Source organism: Eleutherodactylus coqui, chromosome 13 (assembly GCF_035609145.1).
Source record: "Eleutherodactylus coqui strain aEleCoq1 chromosome 13, aEleCoq1.hap1, whole genome shotgun sequence".
NCBI lineage: Eukaryota > Metazoa > Chordata > Amphibia > Anura > Eleutherodactylidae > Eleutherodactylus > Eleutherodactylus coqui.
Window position 1 is genome coordinate 39733058 of NC_089849.1, and position 26579 is coordinate 39759636.

Genomic DNA, 26579 nt, shown 5'->3' on the forward strand with positions numbered 1-26579 from the left:
ATAAAGGAGTTGCGAGTTTTTTATAAGGGGGAGGGAAAAACGAAAATGGGGGAAAAAAGGGCCTCACATGCTGTGTAATGTGCATGCAAGGTTTCCATTTAAAATTGTGAAAATCGTGCGAAAAGATCGGAACTTCACAGTAGTAGTTAGACCTTGCTGGACTCGATACTTTCTTTTGTTCTGCTTTGCACTATAAATAAAGCTCAATGGGCTGCGCTCATTAGAAAGAGCACAGTGGTGACTTCCCACAGTTGATGTCTCTTGTTCTTTCTCCGATGATCATCGGTAATTAATTTGAACACATGAGAACTCAGATCCCGGTAGCCTTATTGCCGATTGTAAATTTAAAGGAGTACTCAAAACAGCTTCAATTCTAGAAGTGGATTCACCTCTTTAAATTATGGCGTTAATTCTACACGAACGTTGCAGATCTTGAAGCGGATTTTGTGCTGCGGATCTGATGCAGAATGTCTGCTGTGAACACTCTGCAGCAAATTCAACCCTGTATAAACGTAGCCTAAAATTGCCTTTGTTGCCCATAGCAACCAATCACAGCGCAGCTTTCAATTTTCCAAAGCAGATCAGGCAATGAAAGCTGAGCTATGATTGGTTGCTATGGGCAACAGTGGCTGTTATGGTAAATAAGGGCCCATTATCCTAAAGAGAACAAGATAGTACCTGCACCAAATTACACCAAAACAAACTAGTGGTCGGATATGTCTACTACATAATAGGTCTGTGACACAGTTCTTATAAATCTGCCTCATTATGTGTACAAAATCTCAATGGAAGAAGCAGCACAGCCGCATTTCTCCAAGTAACTGCAGATTCGTTGCGGCTGATTCGTCACAGGTCCACACACAGAGAGAAAAATAGAAATCTACAGTATTTAGAAAAATCTTCTTGAATAAGTTAGAAAAGCACTAATTAGTTATCATGCTCGTTTTGTAGACAACATACATCTGTCTATGTACAATATAACTTCGACCATCTGCTGAAAGTGCGGAGTCTGCGATATCGTGTGGAAAGTGCGACAACGGAAGTGCAGATTCTGTCTCTTCCTGTGAGAAGACAATAGAGCGGAGCGGAGTGAGGTGGCGAGGTGAGGTAGAGGTGGTGGCGGGCGGGACGGGAGGCGATAGGAGCGGGGCCCGGGGTATAGAACTGGGGAGCAAGTGTCGGAAGCTGCGGCCTGTGAAGCCTAGTAGTACCGCCATTGTTTTTATAGTCAGCGCCGTCTGTGTGAGAGGTGGGGATACGAAGGGAAGCCATTACTAATGTATGTACCGTGTATATGAATGGTAGCCAGGGCTGAAGAGGGGTTTACGGGCTGTCAGGGCCGGGCATGGGCACCCCCAGTGCATATAGTGTGTGTGTGTGTGTGTATAATGGACATCATAAACCCCCCCCCCCCCCCTATTGACTTGCATTGGGGGTCTTCAAAAACCTGCTTTGCACTGCAGCATGCCTCACTTAGGTCTGTATTAAAAAACGAGATATGCCCCGATCCTGCACAAATACACGCAGTGACGACGGATTGCCTTTTGTGGGCTGTATACACTGGTGTGATGGAGCCCCCAGGGCGAATTTACACTTATGAAGCCAGGTTTGGACGGCTGGCTGTAAGCGTAAAACGCTTTTGGGGGTCTGCAGCTGTGGAGCCGCCCGTGACCCTCCGTACTGCCCCCTATAGCGGTGATCTGGTGCTACACATGGCAGAGTACAGACGCACACCTTCAGTGCCTGGAGGGTTTCTTTCTTGCCGTCTGCGGGAAGTCCACATGGAAAATCTGGAGCAAATCCTCCCTGTGTGAACCTAGCCGAAGGCCACACTCACACCGGCGTCTGTAAAAACGCCGCGTCTTACAGAGTTTTCGAACAGTGTTTCGAAATGTGCTTGCCAGCGCTTACGCACCTCATCATTGCAAAGGGTGATGAGATGCGTTAAATTCGCTGAAACTTACTAAAATAGAGCAGACAGCGTTCTAAAATCGTGGCGTTATAGCGCTAGTCTGTGCTACCCCCTTGAAAATCAATGGACGTGTTTTACAGCGTTTAGCGCGGAGGCCTAACATAGGTGTGAGCGAGTCCTATTCCTGTAGTATTCAATATGCTCTGCTGTAAAACTACAACTCCCAGCATGCAACTATCACATGAATGGGAGTCTGAAGCTAGGGCTTAGTTGACCGCTAGAAGGGAGACCCCTCATCACCTACACATCCTTGGCGCAGCATGGGGTCTCCAGGGCTAAAATATTGCTGACCTGTTTTCAGGATTGCTCATCGGTATGTGATGGAGATCCGTTGCCCAACACTTTTGCCAGTCAGCTGTTTGAAGAGGCCAGATACGCTGCGTTCATTTGTCTTGTGGCCCGTGTGCTGCACTATTATATTCAAGTGATTTGGAATTGAGCGGCTATACCAGGTGCAGCCACTATGAAATGTACAGCGCTGTGCCTGGTATACAGTCAAGAGGCTGCCGTGCCAGCTGATCGGTGGGGGGTTCCAGGTGGTGGGCCTCCACTCATCAAATATCAGTGTCCTATTTAATTTTTTATTGAAATGTTATTAATTTTCATAAATGGTATTACAGTACATTAAAAAATAAAGTACCCCCAAACAACCTAGTAGTTCATACAAATACAGAAAAAGGGAAAAAGAAAATTAAAAGAAAAACACCCCTCAACATCAGGATTTAAAGGGGTTGTCCAATTGTAAACTATTGAAGGCCTAACCACAGGATAAGTCATCGATAGTATCAGTCTGGGGGTCCGCCATGCACAATTCTAGCTGACCACAGCAGTGAGAACAGCGCTGTCTGCTTCCTGCGCATGAGAAGACTGGTCCAGCAAGCAGCTGATTTGCTGGAATCCTGTATGGCGGCCCCCAGGACTGCTATATTATTAAAGGGGTTTTCCTGGGAGAATACTATTGATAACCTATCAGGATACGTCATCAATAGCTGATTGGTTGGCAGACCCCAACCAATTGGCTGAGCGAATGCATGCTGTCATTGCTGCAATTACACCAAGGTAGGAGAGGAAGTCTCCACTCCAACCCCTGGTAGTGGCCGGCACTTGTACCTGCAAGCGCGGCTCTCATTTAAATCAACACGAGCTGTACCTGCAATTACAAGCGCAATCCACTACACTTCCACTCCGACCCTTGGGTATTTGCGGCGCTGACCCCATGCATCCTCTCAGCTGATCGGTCGGGGTCCCAAACCAAAGACCACAGCCGATCAACTGTTGATGACCAATCCCGAGGATAGTTCATCAGTAGCATTTTCCCTGGAAAACCCCTTTAATGACTTCTGCTGCGGATGGGCCAACGGTAGTTTACCCCTTTAAATAATGTATCCAGTTACTGCAGATCAGTTTGCAACATATCATCCTGACAAATCTTTGTGCAGCTATTCCTTTCTCCAAACATGATGAAATGTATTCTCTCCACTACAATATCTACCTGAGGCTATATTCACACGGGTGCGTGTCATTTTGGTCAGTGAAAAAACTCACGGTTAGGCCGCCTGCACACGGGCGGAAATCCCGCCGCGGGATTTCCGCCACTGAAAGTTTGCATAGGAGTGCATTACAATATGCTCTCCTATGCAGACGGCCGCGGTTTGGCCGTGCGAAATCTCGCGCGGCAAACAAACCGCGGCATGTCCTATTTTTGTGCGGGGCTCGCACTCACCCGGCCGCCGGCTCCGGTCTGCGCATGCGCCGGCTGCGCCGCAGCCGGCACATAAAAGAGCCGGGGCCGCCAGGCGCGGGTGAGTACGCGCTCATCCCTGCAGGCTCTCGGGTCGGGTCCCGCGGCAAGAATTCTCGCTGCCGGATCCGACCCGCTCGTCTGCAGGCGGCCTTTTCCATGCTATTTTCTTGCAACTTTCCTGAGTGTGAGAAACATGCTTTTTTTAATCTCTCATGTTTCTCTGCTTCTCATTTCCTGGTTCTTTTTTTTCATGTGATCCTCATAGTGTTGTACCTGCATGCAGTTCTGCTGCATTTTTTTCATGCCCCCATAGAAATTAATTGCCAATACTTGAATCAGAATTGCACAAAAACAGGGCATGCAGCGATTTTCTAAAGGCCCATTTAGACCCAACCATTTTAGCTCAAAGACGTCTTTTGGGCGAGAATCGTTGGGTCTAAATGCAGGGACATCATGCAGTTTTCGTGCTCGAAGCGTTCCTCACTCAATTCTAGATTTCTTATATTTAATAATTGATAGTAAAATGCTGACATCGAGCCAGATATGTAATATTTTGAAGCTGAAATTCCGGGTCGGTTTGTTTCTTCCAGCTTCACTGAAGACGGACTCTAGCTTCACATCTGTGCATGTATTCACTTTCACTGGATGTAGAGGTTGCATAAGAGTGTGTTGGCATCCAGCAGTGCTGATGTGTAGTTGTCGGCATCAGTGTGATGGCGTTGGCCAATGATAAGGCGCCCATACCTTTTCGAGCAAAAGATCATTAGTCCAAAAGCTGTTTTCACCTATATCCAAAATATGCCTAGACGCACGGATTGGCCAAGCATTCATGGTGTAAGGGGAGGTAAGCTGCAGCCAGACAACTTTGGTGGCGGCTTATCTCTCAGGGAACACAAGAGTGTTGAAATGTAGCATTCCCAAGCCTTATTTACTGTGACATGATTTTTTTTTTGGGGGGGGGGGGGGCTGAGGAGGGTGGGAGGAGTTGAGCCACCCCCCATATACATTAAAGAGTTGTCCAGCCCTGCTGTTTTCAAACTAATGTGCTTTAGGGTCTCTTTCCTGCTCCTAAAGCTAATGTATGGCAATAGATGTAATCTGTAACATCAGACCTAGACACAGTAATTACATTCTTGGAAGATAATGTTATGATACCACCTCCCTGGTGATGCCCACCCCTCCATGATGTCCCAAACATAAATATCAAAGTGGTTTGAAGGTGAAGCATCCTCTTTCGGAAGAGAACGGTGCCACAGCTGCTGCAGAACATGAAAATACAGCTTCTGTACGAAAATAATGATGTTGCCAAATATTTCAGATATTTAAGATTTTGGCTGTCAGGGTATGCTGACGGTCGTACGTTCTGCTATGAGTTAAGGACTAATATATTAATGGGTTATTTGTCTTGAACATTTTATTAATTCTCAGCTCTGCAGGAGGGAGGCGGCTTTACTAGCATTATAAAGTATAACGCATTTGTATCAGATTTACTGACTTCTTTTTTTTCTTTGTTTTAGGTTCAGTATTGGGATTGGAGAAGTAATCTGCAAACATGTCAAGTAAGTGATTGTTAACCTATGAAGGTGTAATTGCAGTTTTAGAAAGTCTGGCATGTGATAGAGACCTGTCAGATGTTTTGATTGGATGCTGACTTCTCCCCAATCGCTAGAAGCACTCAGCCAAGCGCTGTCTCTCCCCTCCCTAGCTCAAGACAGGCTCTTAGTTTATGGTAATGTTTTCAGGTAGCAAGAAGAAACTGTGCTCAGCTGAGAACTGCTGCTTCAATTTAGTGATCAGTCAAGCCTCGACGTTTAGGCCCCATGTCCACGGCACGCGCGGATTTTCAATGCAGATACACTGCGGATCATCTTAAAATGTATTTTTAAATGGCTTGCGGGAGATTGCAGATTGTGTGTTTTCATCTCTCACAGAGATGAATGGAGCCACATTCGGGCGGGATCCGCAATAAAATGGAGCATGCTGCAATTTTAGATCCACGTAGGGCATCCGCAAAGCACCTCAAAATCAAATCCGCAGGGTTTAAGTCAGTCGCAGACGCCCCATTGTTTCCTACTGGCGGCTAAAGCTGCAGATCTCCAGCGTGGGACATCCGCACGGATTTAATAAATCCAAATCTGCACGTGGACATTGGGTCTTAGACTCCCACGGATTAGATGCTTATCACCTGTCCTGTGGATAGGGAATAAGTTTATTTATTTTTTTGTGGGACAACCACTTTAGTGGCTCATTCACACAGGCATATCCAGTTTCGGTCCATGAAATCACACCTTTTTCACTTTGTATCTGCATGTTGTGTCTTTGTGTGTGCATGTTTTTTTACCTCCATATTTTTTTCACGTGTACAAAATAAAAAAAAACATAAGAAGGCCCAATTTATATCACTTTTTTCCACTGTCTTCTGGCAACATGTAAAGGAATACAGTGAATATGCAAGTAGCTGTGTATTTTTACGCAACCCTGTAGACTTTAATAGATGATTTTGGTCTGTAAATATGGATGAAAATCGGACATGCTGCGTTTTCTTGTTTTGTTTTTTTTATGTGAATTATCGGTCTGCAACCCCCCTACACACACACACACACACACACACACACACACACACACACACACACACACACACACACTTCTTATGTTACTATGCTGTAAGATTCTGTCAGTGGGTTCCATCACAAGTGCCAAAAACAGCATTGTGACGGAAGCCCCGAACAGAAATGAATGCAACCATTTTCTTACATTAGTAAAATGGACACTTATTTGGTGACTTTTTAACAGGAGTTCTGTTTATTTCCGGTATATTCAGAATATTGAATAGTGTAGTTGACTGCGCTATTCTATACTCCTGATATAATCGAAACAAATGGAACCCTTGTTAGACAGACATCGAAGTGTTGTCTGTTTCAAGGGAATGGATGGGTTGCGTTCAAGGCTTCCTTCACAATGCTATTTTCAGCACCTGCGGCAGAACTCCCAGGATCGAAGAATTGCAATTAAATTAGACAAGATAGCTGATTCAGAGAGAAAATCTAAGGTTCTCTTCATGTTTGTATCAAGGGCTCTTTGCAGAGTCTCTGTTGCAAATTCTATCAGATTTACCAGGAAGAATAGTGCTGCAAGCAGTGCCACAGATATAACATTGCTAACGCACCTTGCCTTGACATGTTACTGCAGTAATAAATCGCTACTTGATGAAGCTACGCTATTTGCATAGCACGGCCACCATTCAAAGTGCATGGCAGTGGCCACGCAACGCAATTAGCATAGCACAGCTTACAGGCGCCTCGTGGTCGACAGAGCTACATATGTATTCTTCCCTTCAGAACGATAGATACCACAATGACACCCTGACGGATAGGATTTAGCTCAGCGGGGTCCATTGAACCCTGTTAGTATCTCGTTTAAAGCAAGAGACACAATGCAAGTGTGACTAGAGAGCCACAATGCGAGTACAAATAGAGTGTACTACATTACCATGCTTCTTGTATCGATTTAGTTAAAACTACTCCTTACAATGCATGAAACCCTCTTTCACGTGGATTTACGTTTCGTGCTGTTACAGTAGCAGAACGGTTTTCTCCATAAGCCTTGTCAATGGATGGACTGTCACAGACATGATTTCTCTCTGGAATATACAGTACACATACATTTGTTTTTCTTGCTGTCAATTTAGCATTGTTTTTTTTCTTTCCACAGAGCGTCCGTCATATGCTCCGCCGCCGGCCCCGGCACCCACCACAGTAAGTAAAGCTGTTTAGAACTTACAATACAGCACATATTGTATATCAGAACCGTACTGTAGAGCGGCTACAGGTTATTAACCTCTTTAGTCTATGGTCAAATAGCTTAACCTGCAGCCTCATCTATAATGTACCTGATACACACAAACCTTTCTGCCTTGTTACAACACCCCTCCGAGAAACTAGAGTCCCAAGCAACAAAGTTGTAAATGAATGTGAATTCCGAAACCCAGAAAATGGATGTGCACTAATTTTAATCACATTTCGATGCGAGTTAAAATTAGTTTTCTTTTTGTTTTCTTTTTTTCAATGGGCAACTCCAACCCCCTGATTGATCAGCTTTATATATGAAGCGAATCCCCTTGCTTTTTTACATAATTACATGTTTGTCTTTCTGGTGCGTGCAGTCATCATGTATGTTTGTAGTACCTGTGTGCTTGCTGTGTGATAAACTGCATTGCTCGCGGTTGGATTTCTGATTCTTTCTTTCTTTATCAGTGTCTAACCTATCATGATGCAGATTCCATTATGCCATTGCTTATAAATTGCGTGTCCTATATCCAGATCACTGTGCAGGCACTGGAAGATGATCTGTTAGTCCTGCACATTGCATAAATGCCCACATCCCTGTTCTAGTCAGGTTTAATGGAGTTTTCCGGGACTTGAATATTGATGACTTATCCTTATGGTATTGATGTATCGTGGGGGTCCTGATGATCAGCTGGAGAAGCCGCAGCGCTTGGGTGAGCCCTGCAGCCTCTTCCTCGACCTGTGAAGTCACATTCCTTTATGCTGTTCAGTCCCATTCCTCTGAATGAAATTGTGCTGCAACACCAGGTACCGCCACTACAAAGTAAGTGGAGCTATGATTGATGTGTAATGAAAAGACTGCAGGGCTTTCATGAGCGCTGCAGCTTTTTCAAACAACTGATGGGCAGGGGTGACAGAAGACAGGGCCCTACAGTCTTATATTGATGACCTATCCTTAGATAGGCCATCAGTATCAGTCATTAAACACCCCTTTAATAATTTTTTTTTTTTTTTAAATTGTAGCGACAGAAATGTCTGTAAGCTGCTTATTGTCCTCTCCCTATGCTAAAAAAATGAGCATTTGGTCAGCTTTAGGCCGCCTGCAGACGGCCGGGTCAAATCCCGCTGCGAGAATTCTCGCAGGGAGACCCAACGTGAGCCCCTGCAGGGACAATTGCGGCGCTAATCTCTCCCGCGGCTCCGGCTCTTTGATGTGCCGGCCAGCCGGCGCATGCGCAGAGCAGAACTGGGGTGCCGGGAGAGACATTTCTGTGCGGGCCTCTGCGAGACCCGCACAGAAATAGAGTGTGCCGCGATTTGTTTTCTGCGTGAGATTTCACACGGCCGTCTGCCTAGGATTGAGTTTTTTAATGCAATCCTATGGCAGCTTCTACGGACGGAAATTCAGCGGGAAATCCCGCTGCAGAATTTCCGCCCTTGTGCAGGGGGCCTTATACATAACACAATTGGATGTAACAAGGGACATTTAAGCTGATCGTAGAAATACGATTAAATGTTCAGGATGCGGCCGATACAGTTGACCCAAATTGTTTATATGAGCGAACTCGACAAACTAAACCCGCGATAATTTTCCTACGATCGTCTGTGATCAGGTTATGCCATATATATATGCTTTTGCCCCACAATTTCAAAATAGCCAATATTACAAATCACGGCCATTGTAAACGATCAGTCACATAAAATTTTAAAACAATATTCATCTGAAATGGTCAAAATCTTCTATTTCGGCCTACTATTATCTTAGGCTCTGTTCACATCAGTGTTTGGCTTTCCTGTTCTGTCTTGCAAGCAGGAAAATTGAACGGATTAGTCTTGAAGGAACTGTCACCAGGTTCATAAAGTTTGGAGTCATGTTGGCTTCTCCCCACTCACATCATGCAGACTTTCAGATCTTTTCCCTTTTGTGTATAGGAATCATAGAATGGTAGAGTTGGAAGGGACCTATCGGGTCCAACCCCTTGCTCAGTGCAGGATTCACTAAATCATCCCAGACAGATATTTGTCCAGCCTTTGTTTCAACACTTCCATTGAAGGTGAACTCACATTGAAGGAAGAGAGCTTTCACTCTGCATGCTGCAGGCAAAAGAAGCCATCACTGCACGCCTCTGTGACTCAGAACTGAGCTCTATGTCAAATTTCATTTACCTGGTGACAGAATCCCTTTAAAACTAACACTGCCAAATGGACCCCATTGACTAGAATAGGATCTGTCCAAGTTCCATCATGGCCTTCATCATCTTCCAGGACATTATAGTGCAGCTTGCTGCGCTATTTTGTCCGGTATTTTGCATCGTCTATGTGAATCGAGCTTTATATATGTATGGCCAGCTGATCTTTTTAAGAGTTGCACAGTGAGTGGGATGCGCTACAACGTTCCCACAAGCATCTCATGTCTAATCCAGTGATGGATACGTTTCACAGCTTCTTATGCACGCCATATGCAAATCATTTTCATTTTGTGACTTATTTTCTTTTTGTTTTTTATATTTTATTTTCTTTCCTTTGTTTGAGCTCATTTCTCATTCGTGTTTTTGTCTCATTTGTTTCCATCAGCAAATGCCCAGCACACCAGGGTTTGTGGGATACAATCCATACAGTCATCTTGCCTACAACAACTACAGGCTGGGAGGGAACCCAGGCAGCAACAGCAGGGTAACGGTAGGAGATTGTAATTATGTGTGACCTGAGGCCTTGAAGCACAGTCGGACGTTGGGTTTGTGATTATGGAAGAGTCCAACCTCTCCCCTAAAGCCGCGTTAACCATGCAGTCTGATAAACACACTGACTGGTTAATCTTGGCATGGGACGAGAGGCATTGTTACCATTGTGTAAATGGGACTAACGAAAAAAAGATTGTCTTAATCCTCTACGGTAAGGCTTCTGACCCTATTTTGCAGTCATATTTTTACAACATATGAGACATAAAACCCATACGGAGGTTATATCATAAATACAGCCCTTGTCCTTTTGCCCTGTACAGGCATATGGACATTGTACTACATAAGCCAGAATGCAGAGCTCTTCTATAAGCAACTGGCCATTCAATGAATACTTAGAATTGGCTTTCTCCCAGCAATAAGATTTGATCGGAGCTGAACCTGCGTCAATTAGCTGATCCAATGCCTTGCCATTTTTAAAAAAAGGGTGCCTTGGTGAGCAAACCATTTTAAAGGGGTTGTCTGGAGGCTTTAACGCTTTGTTTAACCCCTTCCCTCCCCATGACGTCATAGGGATAGCGCAAGATCTGTCATGATCTCGCGCTATCCCGCAGCGGGAGCCGGCTGTCAGTGATAGCCGGCCTCCTGCTGCAACAGCTGAGTGTGTGCTACAGATGCATGCACTAGCCAGCTCTCTGCCAAGTAAATAGTTTCTGCATAGCGAATATTCCTATGATTTGTTAATTTGCCCAGAACAAGTGTCGGATGACCGATTGCTTGTCTAACTGCTGTTTCCACTGGCTGCCCCATATATATGAACGCTTGGCTGAACATTTGTGTGTTTAGGGATTGAAGTCGCAGCAAGCCAGCTTCTGCTTTCTCCTTTCCAGGCTACATAGTGCTCAATGAGCGCTGTGTACTAAAACTTAGCACACCCTGATCAGCTCTGTTAAATGACTATTATCACTACAAGGGGATCTTTTCCCTTCCTTGTTACTGGGGCCCCTAAGGATGCTGCTCCTATGGAGGCCCCAGCTATAGTAGAAAAGTTTTTTGTTTTTTTTTATTTCAACGTGAATGTCCACAAGAGACATAGCAACAATGCGGTGTGGGCTTTAAAATCTATGCTCCTTCAATCAAGCAGGAGCAGGTTGGGTTCTCAGTTGTGAGTCACAGCTGAAAACCCGGAGGAGAAGGGCGAAGCTGTTTTTAATTACTTCTGCCTTCTTTTTCCCCGGGTACGTAGTGCTTTATTGTCACTACAAGGCGATATTTTCCCCTGTAACTGGGGCTCCTATGGATGCTCCAATTACAGTGGAAAAGTGTGTAAAAAATGACCCCTAGAGGTCTCATATGGCGTAACGAGGGACAGAGATTAATAATAGTTGCAAAAATAAGTTTAAAAATTATAAAATAAAAATATATACATAAAGAAAATGACCCAACGCTGACCAAAACTTTTGCCATACGCGCCCTGTAATCCAAAATTATATATCAAAACATCCAAAACAAAACAAGGAACCCATTCCCATACTTATTGCGTAAATATACTAATTTTTAAACATAAACTAAATTTAGCAAAAAAATCTTATTTTTTTTAGCTCTTCCCTCAAAAAGTGTCTAGTCCTTTAGGACCAAAACACCCTGGTCCTTAAGGGGTTAAAATGCTGTTATTCCTTGAAATTGGGAGTCAGATGTTAAATGTCAGCAAGGAACCTCACTTAATTAGTATTTGAAAGCTTTCTGGTTATTGGTATTTTCCCTATGTTTAGTCTTTAGTCAAACGACCTATAATAGAGTAGAAGCATATCCTATCACAGCCTCTTCTCCAGTGTTGGCCAGTGTCACAGGTACAATAGTGTTTACTAGAGAAAACTTTATTGCACCCTTAATATGGCTTTCTGGGACTAAGATATTGATGACTTTTACTCAGACTAGATTATCAATATCAGGCTGCTCAGGACCTCCAGCAATCAGCTGTTCAAAGTGAACATGGCACCCAGGAGAGTGCCACCTTCACTGGAAACAAGGTACTGCACCATATATTTTGCAGTGGCTGTGCCTGGTATAGCAGCCTAATCCCATTCACTCAGCTGCTCCTAGGCTACGTGACTAATGAACTTCATTTTCACAGGCCTGAGGAAAAGGCACAGTGCTCAGTTAACAGATTGGTGGGTATCCCAAGCAGTGGACCCCTACCGATCTGATGGATAGGTCCTCGATGTCTTAGTCCCAAAAAAACCCTTTAAGTGTTGTTTGTGACTAGCATGCTGTACTGAGTAACAAGATAAGCCCTAAGCTTGATTTTATATGATCTTTTCTTTCAGGCTTCATCTGGGATTACAATCCCAAAGCCCCCGAAGCCTCCAGATAAGCCACTGATGCCGTATATGAGATACAGCAGGAAGGTGAGTGATGGTTCTGGGAGGCGCAGATCTTTTTGTCTCTGTCCGTATAGCTTCCTAAAAAGCCCCATTTATTTCCATAGAATCTAGAATAAACGTTGTACCGAGAAAAATCTGTAGACATCTAAGTAATAAAACAAAAAATCCTTTCCACCACCCTTAATGTCTCTGAATAGGTCTGGGACCAAGTGAAGGCTTCCAACCCTGACCTTAAGTTGTGGGAGATTGGTAAGATCATTGGTGGGATGTGGCGTGACCTAACCGATGAGGAGAAGCAAGAGTACTTGAACGAATATGAAGCTGAAAAGGTACGAGAAATTAGTGCTAAGAAAACTGAAAAATATCCCTCAAAAAAATCTCTTAAAGCCTCAGGTGTCTCTGAAGGCTTCAGATGCTGTTTCTTCTGAGATGTGAGGGTTGACTGTGCTGTTCACTGGGTCCCAGGCTGGATAATCTGTTCTATGCATTTGACTGTTTTTAATTATATCGGTCCTAGAAGTCCTATATACCAGTAGCATCCCCTAGATACGTATTTACATAATTGTGACGCATACGTACTCTTCCCAAAAAATTGTGAGAGGTAGGTGGCTTCTTCTAGGGATGTGATGCTGGCCTTGTGGACATGGTGCTTTATCATCTGGAGCTCGGATAAATGGTGCCTTAAAAAGAATGAACGTATCTTGCTGATGGTTTTCCGTAATTGTCATTTGTCCAACATTTACAATACTGTACATAAACTGCTGCAGTTGTATTAGTGTATAATGATTGCACCGATTTATTGAAATGTCCATCAGATACTTTGGTATGTGTAAATGTGGCCTCAAAGCACTATAATATTGATGATCCATCCTCAGCACAAGTCATCAATAACAAATTGACAAAAAGGTCCAATGCCGAGAACACTGTATGGAGCTGTTCCAGCGCACAGTGGATCCAGAAATAGGTGATCAGTAGGAGTGCTAGGTCTTGGAACCATGTGATCTGATATTGATGGCCCCTCACATGAATGGTCTACAGATGCCTTACTGCTGGCATGACCTAGGACTCATGGTAGCACTCATCTTTTCTTCTCCAAACAATCATTCTTCCAAATGCCCAAAACAGTCTGAAGTGGGCTTCGTCAGAGAAAATAACTCCACCCCAGTCCTCTGCAGTCCAATCCTTATACTTGCAGAATGTCAGTCTGTCCTTGAAGTGGCTGCTTTGCCGCCCTTCTTGACACCAGGCCTACCTCCAAAGGCCTTTGTATCACTGTGTGTGCAGATGCACTGTCACCTGCCTGCTGCCACTCCTCAGCAAGCTCTGCACTGGTGTTAAACCAATCCTGTATATGAATCCTCTTTAGGAGACCATCCTGGCACTTGTTGGGGGCCCGAAGTTGTCTTCACAGCGATTGGACCTTTCTCCTTGAAGTTTTTGATGATCCGAAAAATGGTAGCTTTAAGGGCAATCTAACCAACAGCAATATGCTTGCATGTAAAGCCCTTATGATGCAAAGCCATGATAACTGCATGTGTTTCCTTGGGGGTAACCATGGTTCACAGAAGACAACAATGATTTCAAGCATCCTCGCTTAAAGCTTCCAGTCTGACAGTGATATCAGTTGTCATATTCTCATTAACACTTTCTCCTGAGCTAATGAGATCACAGTAATGATGTTCACAGGTAATCTTGTGGCAGGGCTGAAATTCTGTGCAAATGTTTTTTTTTTGTGATTTTAAGTTAATTTTCATGGCAGGGAATGACTTTACAATTTATTGCAATTCATCTGATCACTCTTCATAATCTAGAATTAATGCAAATTGCCACTATAAAAACTGGAAAAGCAAGCCTTGTGAAAACTGAAATTTGTGTCCGTCTCAAAACTTTTGGCCATGACTGTAATCCAGCTACCTTCTAAACCTCAGCTAGATCAGCTTGTTTAATTACCTTATGACACTTAAAAACAAATGACGCTTGTCAAAGAAACATTTAGAGTGGTTTCATATCTGCAGATCCAGAAGAAAACGTGCTGCATGCAGCACTTTTTATTATGTCCTGAAACTGGAAAGTTGGCGGACCCCAATGTAGTCAGTGGGGTCCTCCCGGCACTGTTCAGTTCCATCCAGAGAGGGGGAACCGTTCGGCCACGGGGATTTCGCTTTACTGCTCTCCGAATGGAGTAGGAAAGCGGAATCCCCAGCGCAAGTGTGAAAGTACCCTTATGTACAAGAAAATGTGTTAACGAAATGCACTGCTGTATTAAAAAGACAGATTTATTATGTTTAGGCGCAGCCGGTACTTCCATCAGCGAACATATATCAAAATAGCCAACCAGTCCAGCAAAAAATAGTAAAAAGTTTATCAAAACTTTGTTGCATTCCCTTTATGTAGAATGACTTCTAGTAGAGTAGGCATCCAGCTTACTAGTGCTTGGCACTCCCCAGGAAAGGTTGAAGCCAGAATTTGCTGAATGTTAATCCCGTGTGGGTTTTTACCCAGTTCCTGCTTTATCTTTCCCCTTAAGGACAAAATCGGCAACAAATCAGGGCTGCTTGCAGGCCAGGGAAGTGTGGGGATGCTATTTTTGAGCTATGTAGGCTTTAGTCGACTTAGCTGTAGGACAGGGATGCTCCATCTTGATGGAAAATGAATTCTTCATCTTTAGTTTTATTCTGCAGAATAGAAAGAAAAAGATGTTCAGCCAAAATGTTTTGATACATAGGAGCACTGATAGCATTCACTATAACGTAGAGACCACCAACGCCTTTAGCCATTACAGATGCTGGAAACTGCACTCTCCGAGTTGAGCAGTCTGAGTGCAACTCTTCTTCCGAACTTCTGATCACTTGCTTGTCCTTAATCGCCATCATAGAGATCGAGCCTCGCCTCGTCACTCCATATTATAGAATTACATGGATGAGGCACCCAGTTTAGGCGCTTCTTAACCCATACCAAACTTTTTTTTCTTTTCCAGGCTCATAACAGGTGGTATTCTGCATGTGTTTTTTTTGTATGTTGTGTCACTTAAATTTTTGCCTGTAATGAAATTCCACCCCATTAAAAGTGCAGCAGCGAATGCTCGCCGATTCTCCTCGATAATTCTGTACGACACACTACTGTCTTGGGCAGAAATTTGACAGGTGGTCTGTTTTCTTTCCAACAGCAGTTGAGCCTGTTTTCTTGTCCGTGTCTTCAGGGGACACCTCTTGGACTGTGGGTATAGCTACTGCCAGTAGGAGGCAGACACTAAGCAGACTTACCAGCTATACCCCTCCTGCAGGCACCAAGCTAACCAGTTTTAGCTTAGTCTCTGAATGAGTCAGACCTCTCCATTACCGTTCCCCTTTTCTTTGTCTACCTTTGGGGATACAGAGTTGGCACTAGACTCTTGCTGGTATCCCACCATGGACAATTAGCAACGTGGAATCAACCACCCTGTTGTATGCCTGACCCTCAGAATTAAAGAAGATACAGTCTAACACCAGTTTGACTGTGACCCACGAGCCATAGCGTACACCCTCCAATAAGAGCACTACCTCCCTCCACAAATGGTAGGCGAGCACTGGGGCACTCGCTTCTGGAGTTCAAGAGTCAATCTACAGATGGCTGAATGTACTTCACCATGAGGGAAATGTTCTCCCCCTCTTCACGCCTAACCTCTCACCCACTGGATGGGAGTCTGCCCACCTCTCCAGCTAGGGCCTATACTGCAACCCCCATGATACCTTTTCAAGGCTCTTCAGCTTGCCCTCAGGTCCTTTTCCTCTTTCCTCCTGACCTCCGCATCCTCTCTCTTTGGCTGAGACTTGTGGTACTTTTGCTTCTCACAGCAACGAGGTCTAGCAGCAAAGGATAGGGTAAGCACTATCTATCTGGTGGCTAGCGCCTTCTGCAGCAAGTGAATTAGACCTTAGCGCCTTGTTTGACCCCAGGACAGAATACTCCTGACAGACTAAGCCAGAGTCACGCATTTTGCATGTTCTTGCTGTCATACCAAATTTTCATGTGGGCAGTCTGAACCGCTCTGCGCTCAATGCCTCACATTGAAACGGGCTCCCAGAGATCAGCTGCAGCCCTGTCGGCCGCTGAACCAGATTGGATGCGCTCTGTTTCGTTCAGTTCTGGACTTTACTAAAGCGTTCAAGACTATCATTAACATGATGGATATGAATTCCCGTCACCCGCTCCCAACTGCGCCTGACTGAGAAGACTCCTTATTCCCCGGCCCCAACCATGGAAGAACCAGGAAGTCTGGAGCCATCTCACTTGCAACAAGTCTCTTGAGTCGTTGGCCTCATTGTGTTTCCCAACCCCCACAGGGAGTTGCCCGTGCCACTTCATATTTTTTTCCAGTTCTGCCATGGACCTTAATTCGGTCCTAGATGCTCTGAAAATCTATTTGGCTCAGACTTCTGCTTTCAGGCGCTCTGATTCTCTTTTTGTAATTCTGAATGGTCCTAGAAATGGCCTTGCGGCTTCTAAGGTGATCGTTTCAGTGGTAGAGGCATACCGTGCAAAGGGCAGAGATCCTCCCTTTTGCGTCACAGTATGTTCGACTCTTTATACATATTTACAAAACACTACAAGGTCCACACTTTTGCATCCTCTGATGCCTCTATCGGTTGGCGCACTTTGCACACAGCCACATAACTCCTCATTAGAGATGAGCGAGTATACTTGCTAAGGCTAACTACTCTAGCGGGTGACAGGTGAGTTGTGGGAGAGAGAGATTTCCCCTCCGTTCCTCCCCGCTCTCCCCCGCCGGTTGCCGAATCTTTACAGACGAGCGGGAGGATACTCGGCTAAGGCACTACTCGCTTGAGTAGTTAGCCTTAGCGAGTATACTCACTCATCTCTACTCACTATACGTCTTTTTACTGCTCTAGAACGTCCCACTGTCCAAGCTGTGTCCCTCAATGATGTGGATGAAAAAATGAAATTTTTTTACTTTAACGTAAAATCTTTTTCTCATATTGTTCATTAGGGAACACGGCACCACACAGTTGTTTTTTTTATATTTTGAGACTTGTTTGCTATCTCCCTCCTTGTTAAAGTTTTCCCAGAAGTAAAGGTGCATTTACACACACAGATGATCACTCAAAATTCATCAGAAACTGACAGTTTTGCACAATCCTTTTGCATAGGTACTAATGGGCTAAATCAGCCCTTTAGTAACTTCATTGCATGTATTTAGAGAACAGCGGGTGGTCCATTCTCTAAATACATCACTGTTGTTCTCCAGCTGGACAGCAGCAGTTAACAGCTGTTAAAGAATGTGATCAGCGCTGCCCACGGAGAACACAGTGTGCGGTCCGTATTATCTTATCGTCCTGAAGGCCGAGGATTTCATGTGGACCTGAAGTCAGTGATGGACGAAAAGTGCACGGTAAGTGCACGAAGGGGGCACATTTACACACAACGATTTTCGCTCAAAAGATGGCTTTTGAGTGATTAATCGTTGTGTGTAAAAGGGCCTTTACGCATGGTTCTTCATTGTGTTATGGTTTAATTCTTAATGTTTTATATGTTACACAACCTGCTGTACCTTTTTCATATTCTACACTGCTCATACTGCTTGCGTACAACTTGATTAGCTTAGTGCCTGCAGGAGGGGTATGGTAGGAGGAACTAATACGTTTTCTGCTGAGTGTCCGCCTCTTAGTGGCAGTAGCTGTACCCACGGTCCAAACTGTGGGTATTCTAACTACCTAATGCAAACCGTGCACTGCTTTCTGATTGGCCAGAGCTGATCATTTGAGCAACTCTGGCCAATCAGAGTAGGTATAGTGCACTGATAGTCTTAACACTACCAGTGCACTGTGGGGCATTCCTTAGGTAGTCTGAAAACTGCATTGGCAATTTTCGATGGCTAAAACACGACCCTGAACTTTTGGATCAGGAGGGGGAACAACAACAACTGCAAGCAATATAGCCCCCACCGGTCCGTTCGTGGGAAGGAGGCCTTAAAGGGGTTGTCCCGCGGCAGCAAGTGGGTCTATACACTTCTGTATGGCCATATTAATGCACTTTGTAATGTACATTGTGCATTAATTATGAGCCATACAGAAGTTATCAAAAGTTTTATACTTACCTGCTCCGTTGCTGGCGTCCTCATCTCCATGGTGCCGACTAATTTTCGGCCTCTAATGGCCAAATTAGCCGCGCTTGCGCAGTCCGGGTCTTCTGCTGTCTTCAATGGGGCCGCTCGTGCAGAATGCCGGCTCCGTGTAGCTCCGCCCCGTCACGTGCCGATTCCAGCCAATCAGGAGGCTGGAATCGGCAATGGACCGCACAGAAGCCCTGCGGTCCACAGAGAGAGAGGATCCCGGCGGCCATCTTCAGCAGGTGAGTATGAAGACGCCGGACCGCCGGGATTCGGGTAAGTACTACCCGGTTTGTTTTTTTAACCCCCGCATCGGGGTTGTCTCGCGCCGAACGGGGGGGGGGGGGGGGGGGGGGGGGTTAAAAAAAAAACAACCCGTTTCGGCGCGGGACAACCCCTTTAACATGTGGAAATAAATGCTACTTGTGATTCTTGCTCAGGTGTCCAATTACCATTTGATTTTTACATCAAGCACATGGACATACATAGTGTTAAAGTGCTCTGCACAAAAAAGAATAGGAAAACTTGAGCATCGGAGTACAACCCCAAGTCATTTACCCTTTAGGGATAGCAATCTGTTCAGTTCCGGTATTATAAGTGTTAGCGTCTGCCTCTAGTGCTCGCGTTCTCCTGACAGTTGCAGGGCTGAGCCTGCAAATGTAGCTCAGCTATTAGCACTATTAGACGAGTGCTAACCGGTGACAATCATATTTTCTTGACAATTGCCGGGCTGAACCTGCAGGTACACTTGAGGCAACAGCAAGAAACCCCTCAGAAGGGGCTGCAGAGAATTTTTTTTTGTAATTCTCCTTCCTGACTGATTCTTCTCCAGTATTGCTAGTGCTCTTGTCACTACTGGTAGCATGAGGCGCTACATGCAGCCCAGTCAGGTTCTACAGGTAGTCCTGTTCCTCCAAAAGGTTTGTTGTTTCCCAGCACAGTCCTAAGAGGGCCTTTATAGGAGGAGCGCTGGATAGGGCCATAGAAGGACATCAACCGAGCACTAGGACTGCAAGAGACAAAATATCCTCCATAGGCTCCTGGTCTGCATGTTACTGACCAAACTGTCAGACGTCACAAGGGCCCAACGCCCTGTAGTGGGACCTGTGCTTACATCCCAGCACCCTGCAGCTCGATGGGTATTTACCAGAGAACACCAGAATTGGTAGACCCACCATTGACGCCCGGTTTCCATCACAGATGAGAGCAGGTTCACACTGTCTTTTGTTCATTGAGGTTCAATGTGTGATTTAGGTGTTCTCTTAATTTTTTCTTTTAGCAATAAATTATGTGTTGGCTTTTATACCGTCAACATAAAAAATGTCATTCGATTCCGACAACTTCTTTGTGTGATTGTGATGTAGATATAAGTGATTACAATATCAGAGCAACAGGGTCATTTATTGTGGAAAACACTTGATGGGAGGCTCTAGTACCCTGTTATACCGCCTCTAGCTTGGATACAAGATGTTATACGGGCGGGCTTGGAGGCTCTAGTACCCTGTTGTACCACCTATAGCTTGGATACAAGATGTGATACAGGTGGGCATGGAGGCTCTAGTACCCTGTTGTACTGCCTCTAGCTTGGATACAAGATGTGATACGGGCAGGCATGGAGGCTCTAGTGCCCTGTTGTACCACTTCTAGCTTGGATACAAGATGTGATATGGGCGGGAAAGGAGGCTCTGGTACCTTGTTGTATCTAAGCTGAATGTAGTACAAGATGTGATACGAGTGGGCATGGAGGCTCTAGTACCCTGTTTTATCCAAGCTGGATGTACTACAAGATGTGATACAGGCAGGCATGGAGGTATACAGGTTCCATAGGGTATCCTGCAGCATATCGGTCCTCATCTACTGTAACTGCCTTTATATCGTGCAAACTCATAGGCTGTGGAAGTTGGCGCCCCAGATGGTCTCATACATGTTCTATTGGCGATAAAGCTAGCGACCGGGCAGGCACGGAAGTGTGACAATGTTGTGGGGGCTCCTATGACCCCCTTGTGTGTGCGGCCGGGCATTTTCCTGCTGGAAGCCTCTTGAAAGCCACCATGAGAGGAACACATGGCTGCAGGGTGTCCTAAACATATCGCTGAGCTCCCATTGTCAGTTGTACCACTACTGGGGGTGACCATCTGTTGTCCTTTTTCCTGGCGATCCAGCACTGCAGTCTCACAAGTCCAGTGTCTTTGTGTAATATTTGGTTCTGCCCTCTGCTTCAAACTGCACATATAAGCTCTCGCTGCCTCTTCCAACTCAAAAATATCCTCCCGGAGATTAATTTTTCTTTGCCTTGTGTCTACAAAACCGCTAATGCATGCCCCCATCATCTCCTGTCTAGACTACTGCAACATCCCTCTGCCAGCTCCCCTCTAATGCTCTTGGGCCCCTTCAGTACATCCTCAACTCTGCTAGCCTGCAAATCCACCTCTCCCACATTTCTCTCCTGCCTCTCTCGTTTGACAATCCCTTCATCCAGAGAACCCAGTTAAAAATATTATTGGTGACGTGCAAGGCCATCCACCACTCGGCCCCTCCTCGTCCGTCGCTGCCCTTCTCTCCTGACACCTCTCCACACATAATCTCCTGTCTCCCACAATCGTCTTCAATGTTTCTCCTGTACGTTCCCATACTCTGGAAATCGCTACCATAAACAACCAAACTCTTCTCCACCTTGGAAAGCTTCAAAAAGAACCTCAAAGCTTACCTCTTCAGAAAAACCTACAATCTACAGTAACCCTGCTGCTGTCCCTCTATGAGCAGCTTCTACCCTCACCTTGCAGATTGTTAGCCCTCGCGGGCAGGGTCCTCTCACATTAATTCGTTAATCATTTAGTAGATGCCTTTTGTTACTGTCGTTTTCCATATGTAATGTATTTAAACCTCTGTTCCCATATGTCCGGCGTCCGGGAATTAATGATGCTCTAAAGTAATAGTAATTATCCCATAGAGCTGCTTAGAACCAGTTGAGTATCGCCCAATAATGAACGCTGATCAGCAGATATATCACCGTTTTTTAAATATGGAAAACATGTCGGGTCAACGCAACGAAGAAAATAGACGGCTAATATCTTTTTCATTTTGAGCAGGGCTCCTAAGTACAATCATAGAACAATCCCATTAAGGGTGGCTATACTAGGAATGAGCGGCACTGTACAGAGGAGCCCGTTCTCAGAATAAAGCTGTAGCATAGTTAATGGCCATTCCTTGTATGTGATTGTAATTGTGGTTACCGGTGTGCTTTTCATGCAGATCGAGTACAATGAATCCATGAAGACGTACCACAACTCGCCTGCTTACCTCGCTTACATCAATGCCAAAAGCAGAGCTGAAGCGGCCCTGGAAGAAGAAAGTCGCCAGCGCCAGTCCCGCATTGATAAGGGAGAGCCATACATGAGCATCCAGCCAGCAGAGGATCCTGACGGTAAGTGAAGCTGGGAACACGGGGCATCCGGTAACAGTTGCTATAGTTTTTGGTAGCATATGTGGCAGATTTGCTGCAAAAACTTCTTAAACTGTTCTGTATGTCAGAGTGAATCGTTAACTTCATTTGGATGTATGTATGCCTGCAGCAAATGTACCATATTATACCCTTAGGACTAAGGATGGAAAGTGTAAGGGGTCGAGGGTGTGCATCATATACAGAGCCCAGAATCTGTTGCGCCCTAGTTGAACCTGCACTACTATACTTAAGAATTACTATGGTCACAGCTAGGGGGCGCATGGTGAAGTATTTCATGATATTCTGTGGATGATTTCCTAAAAGATAGTCCAGCATCCCCCATAAAGGAATAAAGCATTCCCTTCTATGTTTAGATTAGAGTCTGTTCTGTCCAGGGCTGTCATCGCACTGTACGGCCCTACACCTGTATAACACTTGCCATTGATTTATGCATTTGTCTAATGAAGCCACATTCAGCACTTTTTATCTTGGGGGCTGTTAACATCACATATTTAATGATCATTTAGCATATAGGTTAAAGGTACATGAAAAGAAAAAGAAAACGTTTAGTTTAAAGCATTCGTGTACGTTTTTATAGCCTGTGCCTTAAACGTACTGCTATACATTTGTATCCGTTTTTACATAGAAAAACATGGTTATTTTAAAGAATTTACAGTAAAAAAAGTTTTGTAGTTGAACATTTTTGTTCAAAGGTCTACGGGGAAAAAAAGTTCAACGGTCTGGAAATACACAGCGTTACATTTCTTATTGATTGTAATGTAAAATAACCTATGTGTCGAGCATACGTTTGTGTGGTATGCTGTGCTTTTCTATCCCACCAGAAAAAGTCCGCAAACTTAAGGGAGGTCAAACGTTGTGAAAAGTATGTACAACGTTTAACCATTTGTACTTCATGGATATGTCGAGCACTAAATTTTAGGGGTGCGTTCATACATAGTGGATGGGCGCGTTTTTTTTTACCGCAGATCAGCAGCAGACTTCACCCTGCATGTATTAGAAAGTGTTGTCTAGAAAGAGCTACCCATTGCTGTAGTCAAGGGGAAGCACTGGCGCTAGAAATCACCGTGTATGGAGATTTGGCTATATCGGTAGAAGACGGCTTGTCCTGCTGTGCCAGGAAGGGAGGAAGGAATGGACACCAAAGAGGAAGAGTGGAAGAATCCAGTGAGCAGTGTCAGTACAATAGGCGGCTTGTCTGTACATCTGTCCGCCTGCTGCTGGGAGACTATGGAAAGGGAAGATTATGGCAATAGGTTACAGCAGCACACAAAAGAAACACCACTCCTGTGGTTGGATCCCCCAAAAACGGTGCAGCAGCCGCCCACGGACCAGGCCAACTCCGTATAATAGCGCAAATTAAAAAGATGCGGCAGCATCAGCAGGTGTAGAGAAAGAAAATCAAAACTTTTATTCTCCCATGGGGAAACAATGGCGACGTTTCGATCCTCTATCGGATCTTTGTCAAGCTTGACAAAGATCCGATAGAGGATCGAAACGTCGCCATTGTTTCACCATCGGAGAATAAGAGTTTTGATTTGCTTTCTCTACACCCGCTGATGCTGCCGCACCTTTTCAACATGGAGAGGGAAGACTGACTGAGGCGGCTCTGCTTGGTGATGGCAGCCAGACTGTCCGTGCAACCTTTAGGACTGAGGAGGAGGACATGACAGAAGAAGAGTTGGCCCGTGGCAAAATTTGCGCCAGTGCTGCAGATTCTAACGCAGGTTTTTGCTTCAGAAAGTGATGTGGATTCTGGTCGGGATTCTTCTCAGAAAATCCGCACCAATTCCACTGTGTGTGAACACATCCTAATATGGTTTTCTGTATTAAAACACGCTTAACGGATGGCTAAAACGTGATGCAAATAGACCCTTAGCCCCCAGTCAGGATTCTAGGGAGCAAGTTTTATACCAACTAAAGAATATTTATCTAATTTGTTATCCTGTTTTCTATCTTCAAGACTACGATGACGGTTTTTCAATGAAGCATACAGCAGCTGCACGTTTCCAAAGGAATCACCGCTTAATTAGCGAGATCTTGAGCGAGAGTGTGGTGCCAGACGTCAGATCTGTAGTCACCACAGCCAGAATGCAGGTCCTGAAAAGACAAGTCCAGTCCCTTATGGTTCATCAGGTGAGTACTAGAGAAAAACTGAAGTGCAGTGACTTGTTACTACTTATAAAGACTGTGTAGAAGGGTCTTTAGTACGTCATTTCTGCAGTTGCGTTTCCATTGCAGGACTGTTTTTGTTCAAGTAAATGCATAATAGGCAGAGAAGTAATTAGAAGCCATTAAAGGGGTTGTCACAAGACTTAAGGTCTCCTATCCACAGGATAGGTGAAAAGTGTCTGATATGTTAACGCAAATAAATATTTGCTAATTGGTATGTTTTTAGGTACCCAAATTAATAATTAAATGCTCGAGCATTGAGGAAGCTTACAAATCACACGGTCATCTGTTCAATTAATAAGCAGAAGTATATATACAAAGACATTTGAAACGAGGCTAGAACATGCCTCACTTTTGATTAATTATAATTTATTAGAATTCATTTATTATCATTGGTTATTAAAACTAAACAAGAACAGTGATGCCTTAGTTAGAGGCAGGACTTCTCTCAGGCCGATTGGAACTATTTCTCATGAGACTTCTGTAAAATGGCCTTCTCTTGGAGAACTGGTGCTGATCGCACCAAGTTTGTGTAGTTTGGTTCTCTTGTCTCAAAGTACGGAACGTATGGGATTTACTGACCAAGCAAGGTTGTACTAGATGTACATCTGCAAAGTTCTTGTGAAGGAAAAAGTCAATAATATGATATGACAGGCTTAAGCAGACAGCTTCAACACTTGCAAGAACTGGGGTCCCATGTGTCTTCACCACATATGAATCGCACCAAGCAAACACTTATTCCTTATCCTGTGGAGAGGCAATAACATTAACCCCTTTCCCCCTTAAGATGTGAGATTACATTCTGGATGGGGAAGTGTTCCTACAAAGGGAAGTTAATTTCCATTCCATAGATGGCACGGGCTCAGACGCTGAGCGCAAGTCATCCTCAGCAGGAGCCAGCTGTGACTCGCAGCAGGAGCCAGCTGTGACTCGCAGCAGGAGCCAGCTGTGACTCGCAGCTGGCCTCCTGCTGCAACAGTGGGGATCGGTGGAAACCCTGATCCCTGCTGTTTGCCTTTTACATACCGTAATCGATGATCGACCTGTGACCTCATTAACCTGCCACAGTGTGATCATGGAGGACCGATGGGTTGCACTGACAACCGGATGCTAGACAATGGCGTAAAGGTTTGCCATGGCCTCTGATCACTATGATTAGCGTTATACACAACAGTACAGAGGTACTACAATGTACTATCATGACGATCATGGGTTCAAGTCCAATACAGTGACATAAAAAATAAATGGTGGTAAAAAAAAAATAGTATAAAAACATCCCCCCCTTTTTTTTTTTTGCAGACTTTCCCCTATTTAATAATTTAAAAAACGTTTGGTATAGTCGCGCCCATAATGAACAATACAATAAATTGAACGCACTTTTTATGCTGTACAGCAAATGTTCAAAGGAAAATAAATATATAACAAAATGATCCCATAGACTTTTATAGGGGAGCCTGTACATGGGACGTTGAAAAGAGTCAGATTCTCATCCACACTGAGGGAACCTTGAAGCTGGCGAGTGTTGAAAATACATCATCCGGCTCCCTGCCATCTGCCCTAAGAGCACCAAAACTTTAGTTTAACTAAAATCCTATAATCACAAGTGATTCTTGAGAGTGCTGTCTCTGATTTCGGATGGACTTCTAAGAAGCCCTGTGACAAGAAGGTCAGATGAGAGAAAGAAAAGGTACACAGCAGCACTTACAAGATATACCTCCTCAGGGTGAGGTGGAAAGCAGATGCACGCCACTATAGTAGGTCAGAGCCAAACGACCCCATGCAGTCCAGAAGAAATTAGAAGTAGTGGCAGCATAAACCGGAGTGAATATAAAAAAAGCAACCTTTTTATTTCTCCATAGTCTTTATAAAATGGTAGGCTACATTTCGGCCCATAATGATCCTTTATCAAGCTTATGGTCAGATGAGACCTCTCTGCATGGGCCTCAATGTTCTGTTTTATAAGGGCCCATTAAAACTGGTGTATGGGTGTTGCGTCTGATATTGACGGGCACAACTTGCATCAAATAGCACATAGAGGCACTTCCGTGTGCTATCTGAGCGACGGGGACAGTGGACATTGCATGTCTTACTCTCATCTGTGATGGGAACTAGAATAGGACATGAAACTATTTATTTTTCACGTAAACACTTAGTCTGCATGAAAAAGCTCTCATGTGAATAACCTGATTAGCTATAATGCGTCTGTGTGCTGTCTGTGAAATGCGCTGACAGCATATAAGAATGGACCCCTTAAACCACTTAAATTCACTTTGTTTAC

The 26579-nt window shown here is 44.6% G+C and overlaps 1 protein-coding gene across 4 annotated transcripts in view; it reads left to right on the forward strand.

Moving 5' to 3' along the window:
• Positions 1-1018: 1018 nt before the first annotated feature.
• SMARCE1 (SWI/SNF related, matrix associated, actin dependent regulator of chromatin, subfamily e, member 1) overlaps positions 1019-26579 on the forward strand; it is a 31504-nt gene continuing 5943 nt past the window's right edge. For 2 of the 4 annotated variants that reach the window (XM_066586321.1, XM_066586324.1), the window contains exons 1-8: positions 1019-1102; positions 5234-5275; positions 7428-7471; positions 10076-10180; positions 12507-12587; positions 12761-12892; positions 21922-22093; positions 24093-24265. In XM_066586321.1, coding sequence (XP_066442418.1) covers positions 5269-5275; positions 7428-7471; positions 10076-10180; positions 12507-12587; positions 12761-12892; positions 21922-22093; positions 24093-24265 — 714 coding nt within the window. In that variant the 5' untranslated portion in view covers positions 1019-1102; positions 5234-5268. Of the gene's footprint in view, positions 1108-5233; positions 5276-7427; positions 7472-10075; positions 10181-12506; positions 12588-12760; positions 12893-21921; positions 22094-24092; positions 24266-26579 lie in introns of all 4 variants that reach the window. The other 2 variants (XM_066586323.1, XM_066586322.1) reach the window with 2 other exon arrangements.